The following is a 10984-nucleotide window of genomic DNA, read 5'->3' as shown; positions in this document are numbered from 1 at the left end:
TATTTGGAAAAGAAGCCATCGTTTCCAGCGTGACAGTTTTGAATCTTTAATTACTATAAAAGCCATTACAATCTTGATGTGTCTCAAGTCTAACATATTTAGAAAGATCAAGTAGTGTTTTTTTTTTTTTTTTTTTATAAATACCTAAATGATAGTAATTTTCATTCAGTGCTGAGATTAATTATGCCAAATTATGTCTTCAATCGGATGCAGTTCTATAAAAACTGAATAGACCCTTTTGAAGGTCCTTTTCAAAAAAAATGATGCTTTTATTACGTCCACAAGAGTCGCCAGGTGTAACACAACTGTCCTCCAGGTGGCGATATCGGCTGGCGTTGACACACGTGTTGGCGCAGAAGAAGAGGTATTCTCGCGAGGCTGCAATCTTCGTGATTTAATGTTTTCAATATGGCTGCCTCCTCGAGTAGTGCTGCCACTGTTAAACAGAGCGATCATTCTTCACCATCTGAAGAAACAGAGGAGGAGACGGAGTTTTGTCCGGGTTTTAAGGATGTCGACGCATTTGTCAAGGTCGGTGGATCGTTTCAATGTGTGAATTTCGTTGTCAGCGTTGTAGCTAACTGTAAACACATTGCTGCGTGGAGAGAGTAGCCATGTGTGCACACGCAGTGTGGTTTGAGCTGTGGATGAATGTAGCTGTTTGCTGATGTTTGTTTGACAGCACGGTCTGGGAGCGGTGGTCTCCGCCACGAAAGCGTCTGCAGCTCTTCCAGCAGCCGGGGATGAGTTTGATCTGTACCGCAGCTTCCCTGCCTTCCAGCAGTTCTGCGCTTCACAGGGAGACCAGCTCTTGCACTGGTAAAACACTGCACCCTGATACACTCATTAAGATCATGTGTATATTGTGTTGGCTAACTCTTGATATATAAATCACAAAGTAGATCAATTTGTATACATGGGTTCATGGAACATATACAGACAATCAAGGAATGAAGTAAAACCAATGTTCAGGGTTTCTGCTGATTTATAATTTTTCTAGTCTTAATTTGCCCTTCCACTAATTAAATCAGAGCAGAAAGTCTTAAAGTCATGGCATTGAATGTATATAATGCTAAAAAAATGTATGTCTTCATCAGTTTTTTCTTCTTCTCCCAATACAAATATATGACCCTGGATCACAAAACCAGTCTTAAGTCGCTGGGGTATGTTTGTAGCAATAGCCAAAAATACACTGCATGGGTCAAAATGATCCATTTTTCTTTTATGCCAAAAATCATTAGGATATTAAGTAAAGATCATGTTCCATGAAGATATTTTGTAAATTTCCTGCTGTAAATATATGAAAACTTCATTTTTGATTAGTAATATGTATTGCTGTGAACTTCATTTGGACAACTTTAAAGGCGATTTTCTCAATATTTAGATTTTTTTGCACCCTCAGATTCCAGATTTTCAAATAGTTGAATCTCAGCCAAATATTGTCCGATCCTAACAAACCATACATCAATGGAAAGCGTATTTATTCGGCTTTCAGATGATATATAAATCTCAATTTTGGAAAATTGACCCTTATGACTGGTTTTGTGGTCCAGGGCCACATATGTAAACGTCCTTAAATCAAGGTGCATTTTCTTACTTGAGTTGAAAAATGATTTAGATGATTCTTTCTGAGAAATTGAACCAAATTATGTTTAAAACAAATCCGTCTGTGGTGTATAAAAAGTTGTTTTCCCTTTGAAGTAGATTTTTCTAAGCACATTGGCTGATATTTAGTATTTTTAATCATAATCTCACTTCCTTTCAACAATTTTACAGAGAACAAGACTTATGTCTGTGTGTTTCTCAAGTAAATGTATCTTGACTTAAGAATCCTTAGAGATTTGTGCTGGAAAACAAGAAAAATATTGAGAAAAAAATTAACTTTCTTGCAATGTGATCAGAAGGTACAATAAAAGTTATTTTCTATATTCTAGAGGTTGGGAGCACTATCTATCTATCTATCTATCTGAGTTAAAAAGTGATGGAGATCGGTTGGAAGTTGCATTTTCAAACTTTTGAAGTGTTGCTAATACATTACATTGTGTTCATTAGTTTTTACTTGGTCATAAAAAGGTTTTAAGGTATTAAATTGACATGAATAAAACAGAAAACCCTGTTTGTGTATTTCTCTGACAGTATGAGCCAGATAATGCAGCATCATGGCTGTAGATCTCACATGAGAGACAGGAACAGACTGACTGGACTGGAGGACAGGTTCGACCTGGTGGTGGACTCGAACGATGCCATCCTTGAGAAAGTGGTACGAGTCTTACACTGTGATTCAAGCTTCAGGTCTTCTGCAGATTAGTCTGTCCATCTTGCCCGTTCACACCAAGAATGATAACAGTAAATATAAAGTTTTAATAATTGTTCCAGTTCTATGAGAACAGTGAAGTCCACACCACAGTTGAATCCTAGCCAGAGTCCACCTGGCTTTAAAAAACTTGAGCATTTAAAGCAGCAGGCAATATAAAAGCAGAGTGTGCTATTAATGTGCAGGATGCTTATATAGCGTTGTTATCATTCGTGGTGTGAGCAGGCTTTTAGTCAACACCGTATGAAGTCATTTTGTTGTACCTGCAGGAATTACAAAAGGTGAAAAGGTCTTCGGTCTCAATTCTTTTAGTCCTGTGCTACAAGTCTGTCTTCTATCCTGTCACATGTGTAAAATAGCTAAATGCAGTGCGGTCTGTGTTCAGGGCATTCTCCTGGACGAGGCCTCTGGTGTGAGTCGCACCCAGCAGCCGGTGATGCCTGCAGGATATCAGCCGCCAAAGATTGTCGTGTCCAGCTGGAATCGCAGGGTTAGTTTCTCAGCTCATCCTTTTAATTTGGGAGATTATTTGTTGGAGAGAGATTAGTTTAACTTGATCACATGTTTTAATAAAGTCTGGTTGGTCATTGAGGAGCTGGTTCTGGCATGATGGCAGCTTTTCTCGTCCTCACAGGGCGGAGAGCGCAGGGATGAGACCTTTCACCTTCTACATGCTAAAAACATTCAGCGGCCACAGCTCAAGTTCAAGGAGAAAGTGGATAACAGCAACACTCCGTTTGTCTCCAAAATCTTCATCAAACCCAATGCAGTTAAACCTCTGCCATCATGTGAGTGTGAAACCCTCAGTGACAACAGCACTTTTTTTTTTCTAATTTTCACAGCCTATGTGGACTGCTCTTTGCTAATATTTATATTGCTAACGTTTAGAAGTACACTGTCTGGACGTCCTATATTTTTATATATATAAATAAATAAATAGTGCAGGGCAATGATTAATCGCATCAAATTATTATTTTTTTTTTTGTGTACATAATACATGTATGTGTCCTGTGTATATTTATGTATATATAAATACACATGCATGTATATGTTTAAGATAAATGTTATGTTTATATATTAAATATATTTATATATACATGTAAATATTTTCAAAATATATACTGTATGTGTGTGTATTTTTATATATACATATTAAACATACACAGTACAAACACATTATATAAACAACTTTTATTTTGGATGCGATTAATTATTGCCCAGTACTAAAAAATAAATTATATATATGTATATGTTATTGTAATGAGTTGAAATCATTTTTGTTAAATAGTAATTAATTTAAAAATAGTAATGTTTAAATAGTAATGTGATCATTTTAAAGAGTAATAATATACATTAAATAAAAATAAACTGTAATATAATTTAAATGGTAGTTCAAATAATTTTAATATTAAATAATTCAATTTAAAAAAATAGTAATGTGTTCAAATACTAAATTGTAACCAATTGTATGACTAGATTTTGCCAACAAACACATTCGTAAGGAGAGACCGGAGGATTTGGATGTTCCTGCTGCATTGGCTGATTTTATCCATCAGCAGAGAACAAAAGAGCATGTGGACGACATGTAAGACCAGATTCATGTGATTCACTCAGTTTAAAGAGGTCCATTGTGTGTTTGTTAGTTATTTTACAGCAGTGTTTAATATTAGTCTTGTTTTAAATGGATTGTAATGCTGTTTCCCAGGTTTTCTCACCCTTATCATTATGAATTGGATCATCTGGTCATGCCGGAGAGTCTGAAGTGTAAACCTGAAGTCCAGGTGAATGTCCCAATCATCCTATTATTCAGGAGCTGTGATGAGTGTTTTCAATCACTGATGTATTTTCTTTGTGTTTTAGATGTATAAACCTCTTTCCGAGTCCACTTGTCAATTTATCAACACTTTAGATGACCTCGTTGCTTTGAATGAGAAGTTAGCCAAGACGTCGGAGTTCGCCGTGGATCTGGAGGTATGACTGTTTCAGGTTTTCATGATGCTGTTTGGTCGTGTATCACTTTAGGTGTTCAATTCGCACAAATTCTCTGTTTCCAGCATCATTCCTACAGAAGCTTTCTGGGAATCACGTGTCTGATGCAGATATCAACACGAGAGGAGGATTTCATCATAGACACGCTGGAACTGCGCAGTGAAATGTACATCTTAAACGAGACTTTCACTGACCCTGCCATTGTGAAGGTGATTGACTTTAATACTATGCTCCTCTATTAGATTTACCCACTTAGATTTGTGTGTGTGTGTGTTAGAGCTGCAAGATAAATCGTTAAAAGACCGTGGTCTTTTTTTAAATGACAACATTCAAATCTGTGTTCCCGCTGCCACTGACAGACACTTACCATGTTTGAGTAAGAAACCGCTTCGCAAACAGGCTTTTCAACTACAGTATTACTTCTGTCTTACAGTCATTCATATTAACACATAAATATTGGGATGAAATATTGTAGTTCGGATATATAGACTGATGTCTAAGGAAGCGATCAAAATATAGCAAATCCCCTTTTGAAAGTAACTGGCACTTCAAATGTTTGTCGATTGCATCGTTTCGCCACTAGGTGGCAACAAGTGACTGTTAAAAAATGTATTGGTCACTGAGTCGTTCATTCAAGAGATTCGTTCAAAAACGGCAGTAATGAAAATCAAGCGAAGTATTGAATCATTCATTTAAACCACTTTTTCATCATTTTAATATAAAAAGTTGGTGTATTAAATATACATTTAAAATATAATGTATATTAAAATGCTTAATTCATTCAAATGAATTAAAGTCTTTTAAATGCTGCAGCAACAATATTTTGTCACATTATTTTTAGTTCAGAATCGTGCAGCTCTTGTGGGTGTTAAGGTTTTTAAAGTTAACTAAAACCATAAATACATCTACATCCCTTGAAATGAGTTAAACATTAATTGAAATAAAATGTATATAAAAATCTTTTAAATCATTTAAATTAAATTTGTGCTAAAATAGCCATTTTAATTTCTGGGAAAAAAAAAATGTATATATATATATATGTGTGTGTATTTAAAAAAACAAAAGCTTGTAAAAAGGACAAAGACTTTAAAATGAAAAATATAAAAATAAAAGCTATAATAGTATCTCAGTTATATTAAAATAATACTGGTGTGTGTTTATGCATAGTGTAAAGTAATATTGTAGTTCATACATTCAAAATTATGCAAAAACCCTCCTGCTGGGGTGTAAAACATCCATAAATTGGTGCTCTTTGGATGTGGGATTCTTTTCTATCATCAAAATACTCATAAATCCAAGACACACGAGTAGTGTGAAAACATTAAAAGCCTTTATTCACATGGCTTTAAAATATTTGTCACCTGTTCCGGTGACTGTCATGTGACCAACTGATTGTTTAAATGAGCTCTGAGTGTGTTTGTAAATTGACACCCTGATGAAGGCAAGTGAGCCGCAACGCATCGGTGCATAAATGTTTTATTTTTATTTTTTTAAAGCCATGTGAATAAAGGCTTTTTAATTTTTTCACAGTACTCGAGTGCCTTGGATTTGAGTATTTTAATATTGTAGTTCTTTAGCTATAAATTGAATTTTGGGAGTTGCTTGTCATTTAAATTTGCATATGCGTATATAATCAAATTCAAATCTAAAGACAAACGTTGCTCTTTTTACTAATAAATGACAACATTATATGCAATAAATCAGTCACCTCCAAAATGACTTGGGATTATGTAAATAAGGCTGCATGGGTGGTGTAATTTTTTTTTTTTCTAATAATATCATAATCTAATAAACTTCATTCATCAAACAAGTTCAACTAATTCCCATATTACATGTATATCCAGCTGAAGGTTGATTTTCATTGATAAAAAATGTTGCATTAAGTATATTAAATGTGCTGTGAATGCCATTTGATGATTACTGTGGTTTATGTTGCATGCGTCATGTGTTGCTCCTGCAGGTGTTTCACGGGGCTGACTCTGACATCGAGTGGCTACAAAAGGACTTGGGTCTTTATGTGGTCAACATGTTCGACACCCATCATGCTGCGCGATGCCTAAACCTCGGCCGAAACTCGCTTGACCATCTCCTGAAAGTCTACTGCAGTGTCAGCTCTGATAAACGCTACCAGCTGGCAGACTGGAGGATACGGTAATCCCAACGCTCAATATATTTAGCACCGATTGATATCGTTCCTGATGGCTGTAACGGTCATTGTGGTAACACTAGTGCGTGTTGTGTGTCTGTAGACCGTTGCCGGATGAGATGTTGAAGTACGCTCAGGCTGACACTCACTATCTGCTGTACGTGTACGATCGAGTCCGAGCTGACCTGTTTGATACGGGCAACAGCCAACCCACCCTCATCCAGCAGGTCTGGGATAAAAGCAGAGACCTCTCGCTCAAGGTATGGACCGGGTTCTTCATACCTAACGATAAACTGTGTGTTTGTTTTGTTGTGGTAATCACTTTGAATAAGTTCAACTGAATCAATAAAAGGAACCAGTTTCAAATGAAGTTCTGAATATTTTTATATCCATCTCGTCTTTCTCTTTAGAAATATGTGAAGCCTGTTTTTACGGAGGACTCGTACATGGAGCTGTACCGCAAGCAGAAGAAGAGCTTCAACACACAGCAGCTGGCGGCCTTCAGACTGCTGTACGCCTGGAGAGATAAACTGGCACGAGACGAAGATGAGAGCACTGGGTAATGCTCCAAACCGTTTCTATGCATGTGTCTGTTGACAGATTACTAGTCGCTGTGATTCATGAATGTGGTGTTTCTCCACAGATATATCTTACCAAACCACATGATGATTAAGATCGCTGAGGAGCTTCCAAAGTAAGTTTAAAAGGGGGGGTATCCTAAATTTAATCAATACGTTTTCATTTAAAGTTGCCCACTTGTAAGGGTGTTTTTTTTTTTTTTTTTTTTTGCCACTAAAGTATTTTGAGCATTTAAAATTTTCTTAAGTCTTAGAATGAAACTTGCTGTTTTTGTATACCCATATAGACATGCACATCCTTAAAAATATATATATATTTTAAAAGAAACCGTTACTTTTATTTAGCAAGGATGCATTAAACTAAGTGGCAATGATGAAAAAAAAAACATTTCAACATTGATAATAAATGTTTCTGAGATGCAAATCAGCATATTAGAATGATTTCTGAAGGATCATGTGACACTGAAGACTGGAGTAATGATGCTGAAAATTCAGCTTTACCATTACAGAAATATATTACCATAGAAAACAGTTATTTTAAATTCGCATATGCAATAATCAAATATGCAGCCTTGGTGTGAGACTTCTTTAAAAAAAAATCTTACCAACCCCAAATATTGAACAGTAGTGCGTGTGTGTGAACTCTGTTATGACTGGCTAACCTCCACACATTGTCATAAGTTTGCATTTGATAATAGTCGTTTATTAGAATGGGCCAAATTACTGAAAAGATGTTGAAATGTAGGTGATTTCTAAACAAGCCATTTTTTTTCAGTTTAGTTTGAAATTTTATTTTTTTTTTTTTATTCTTTCTATCATTTAAATGTTTTCTTCTTTTGAAGGCTGTATGTGTTGTTCACTCTAGGGAGCCTCAGGGCATCGTCGCGTGCTGTAACCCCACTCCACCACTAGTGCGCCAGCAGATCAATGAGCTTCATCAGCTTATCAAACAGGCTCGAGAGACGCCTTTACTCAAGGTATTAACACTATTTAGCTCATAGACTCTGCTTCTTGTTTCACTTCAATTTGTAATATAAATATGAAATTCTAGACTGTGAATATGAATGTTCTCTGTTTTTAGGCAGAGGTACTTACTGAAAAGAGGAAATCGATGACCCCTAAAAGAAAGGTGTGTTGACATGTTCAGCATTTTTCTGTGGATCCAAACTGGTAGAAGAAGCTGTATTGTGTTTATTTCTAATTTCCCCTCTTGCTGTTGTCTTCTAGCCACAGACGACTTTATTCGGACCGCATGACACCTCCCGCTCGTCTGAAAGTGATTTCCTGGACCTCTCCTCTTTTGGTAGGTCTAGATGTCATGCAGACCTCATGATTTGCCTTTGTGTTGATTTAAAGCAACTTGTTGACATTTTCTCCGCATATATTTAGAAACTCCAACCAAACCAGGAGTTTTGTTTTCAGAAGAGGAGGATGAAAGCATGAACCAAGAGGAAAAATCCTTGCACGGCCTGATCGCTTCAGCAAAAATCACCCTCTTTGCGGTAGGACCTTTTAAAAGAAATTCAGAGAAACCTGTCTGTGTCTCTCATTTAGCATGTTCTGGTGTGTCCGCACGTATTGTAAAGTCTAGCATAAGTTTGAGGTTATTTTTTTTAGTTTTGAGAGCGCTTATGTGAGTTGAGGATGTTTGTTTTGTCGTGTATTTGAGGAGGAGGCGGCAGCAGCAGCTCCTGTTCATCTGACTGTGGCACAACAAAAAGCTCACAGCATCATGGAGTCGTTTGAGAACCCCTTCAGAATGGTACAGTACTTCAGTTTAGTCCATGCCTTTTGTCAAGTTGTGTTGTGTACTTATTCACTGACATTTCAACACTCGTTTTCAGTATTTACCATCAAAGGACATTCACATTTCCAAGAATGCCAAATATGACCCCTCTTCAAAGATTTATGAGGTATAGTTTGTTTTTTTCCTCTTTATGGGGTGTGTATGTATGTATTAGGGGTGTCCCCAACTAAGGATATACTACTTTTTTTTAAACTTTTTCTTATAGCAAAATAATGTCTCCAGTTTTAATGGTTTTAAACACTTACTCCTTTATGATGTATTTCTTCATGTTTAATCTTGACGGATAGATGTTGCAATGGACAATACAATTGACAAGTGTAGACAAATGTGCAGATAATCATATAAATATGGGGTGTTAAGGCTGGAAATATGAAGGCGCCTATCAATTCATTTCAGGTTGCATTGACTACTGGCTTATATTGATTAATTTTGTTCTGATTAATACAGATTCATAACCGCTGGAAATTACAAAGTATTGAGCAGCAGCAGAAGGAGGCGCAGGAGAAACAGCAGGCTAAAGAACAGGCCAAGAAAGCTCAAGGTACAAACTCAAGACAAACTCTGCGTAGTCTGATGTTTTAATACACTAACTTTGTGATGATTTATGTGTGCATAAATGTTTGTTTTTGTCTTTCAGAGGAACGAAAGAAAGCCAAACTGAGCTACCAGGAGTCGCTGCAAAACGTTCACACTGTCCGGCAGCAAGTAGCAGTGAGGAAGCTTCAGCTCACCCAACGTTACTAGCTGTATTTGCTTTTCTTTATTTAAACCACTAACAGGTTTTGTTGATCTTGTGTTCTTAGGAAGCAAAGCAGGCTGGACAGAAAAGAGAGAGAGCTGCCAGTGATGCTGGTGAAGGGAGTCTTAAACCAAAAATTAAAGTCTCAAAGACTGAAAGTGAGGCTGATCAGTCGACAAAACCTGCTCAGAAAAAAAAGAAACAGAAAAACGTTCAAGAGCCTGAAGTTCCCGAACAAGATTTTAAACCTTTTGACTACAGCCAGTCAAATTTTAAAATATTTGATGGTACAACATCTGCCTTTTTTTTTTTTTTTTTTTTTTCATATGGATTTTTCCTATTGGTTCAGTGCATTGTCTTCATTGCTTGTATTTTATCCACACAGGCAAATCAAAAGAGAGTTCACAGTTTGATCCGAACAGACAAGCACATGGACCCAAGCAGAAGGTATGAACCAGTTTTCAACCTACGTTCACTGTCACACAAATCTCAGCTGGGATTGATTTAGCTGTGCAAGATCTCTGATTCTTTTGCCAACTTTGATTCTCAGAAAAAAGGACAGAAGAAAAACGCTTTGGGAGGCAGGAGCATGTCTTATGTCCCCGCCAAATCTGACAGGTAACACACACACACCTAGACTCAAGAAATCAATCATTGCTGGATTAAAAAAAACAAAATTTGTATAATGGGTTTATTTCTGTTTCCAGAGGGTTTCGCCACAACTGGCCCAAGAGATAGAAGTCTTCAACTGATGGCTGACCTTCCCCTATTTTTGTTTTCCTTTTTAAAAGCGTCCTTTATAACATTGATATGCTTTGCAATCTGAATTATTTGTCACGGTTTCAGTACAGCATTGAGCTTGTACACATTAATTTGTGGTATTTGATCTGTCATTAAAATGAGATTTTAAAACATTTTTCTCTTGTGCCTTGTTTTTATTTGAAGCTTAGACGTTTAGGATTTTTTTTTTTTTTCTCTGCAAAATTAAAGGTAGGGAAGGCATTTTGTTTCCAGAAATATTGTTATACTGGTAGAAATTCTTTTCACATCCTGATAGCGATCTGTGGCAGGCAAAAAAATGTTCGTTCAATGGTTCGAATGTTAAACATTAAAACAAACTTGCGATTTGTTTCTTCAACAGGTAAGCTAAACTTCAAATTAAATGTATTTCTAATAAGTTGGACTTTTTATTGAAAGTAGTCCAATTTGACCTGTTAAGGCATGCCTTCACTTTTATAGACCCATAAGAGCTGTATTTGTGATTTTGAAGCGTGACAAGTGAAAGGGGCGTTTGCAAAGCTTGTTTGTTCCTCTGAACTGTTGACTTCATTTGGACATTAAACAAAGTTTTTATAACAGAAACCTAAAATATCTTTTGAGACAAAGTGGAAGCCTTTGAAGCATTTCTTGG

The 10984-nt window shown here is 36.4% G+C and overlaps 1 protein-coding gene across 2 annotated transcripts; it reads left to right on the top strand.

The window, feature by feature from the left end:
• The first annotated feature begins 333 nt into the window (after nucleotides 1–333).
• exosc10 (exosome component 10) lies at nucleotides 334–10489 on the top strand. Of its 2 annotated transcripts, none has more exons than XM_058762868.1 (25): nucleotides 334–531; nucleotides 683–819; nucleotides 2137–2260; nucleotides 2700–2804; nucleotides 2949–3102; nucleotides 3791–3899; nucleotides 4020–4095; nucleotides 4175–4285; nucleotides 4369–4512; nucleotides 6264–6454; nucleotides 6553–6709; nucleotides 6860–7008; nucleotides 7093–7143; nucleotides 7893–8004; nucleotides 8109–8156; nucleotides 8255–8330; nucleotides 8417–8529; nucleotides 8697–8789; nucleotides 8872–8940; nucleotides 9282–9375; nucleotides 9472–9545; nucleotides 9638–9860; nucleotides 9959–10020; nucleotides 10124–10191; nucleotides 10281–10489. In XM_058762868.1, the coding sequence occupies exons 1-25, from the start codon at nucleotides 409–411 to the stop codon at nucleotides 10309–10311; spliced, it is 2694 nt and encodes an 897-aa protein (XP_058618851.1). In that variant the 5' UTR covers nucleotides 334–408; the 3' UTR covers nucleotides 10312–10489. The 2 variants fall into 2 exon arrangements, with proteins under 2 accessions (XP_058618851.1, XP_058618852.1); XM_058762869.1 differs by having other exon boundaries at nucleotides 335–531; nucleotides 8700–8789.
• The last annotated feature ends 495 nt before the right edge of the window (nucleotides 10490–10984 follow it).

The sequence above is a fragment of the Onychostoma macrolepis genome, chromosome 23 (genome assembly GCF_012432095.1).
Source record: "Onychostoma macrolepis isolate SWU-2019 chromosome 23, ASM1243209v1, whole genome shotgun sequence".
In the NCBI taxonomy this organism is placed as follows: domain Eukaryota; kingdom Metazoa; phylum Chordata; class Actinopteri; order Cypriniformes; family Cyprinidae; genus Onychostoma; species Onychostoma macrolepis.
Note: the sequence above shows the minus strand (reverse complement) of the source record. Positions and strands in the feature narration are given on the sequence as shown.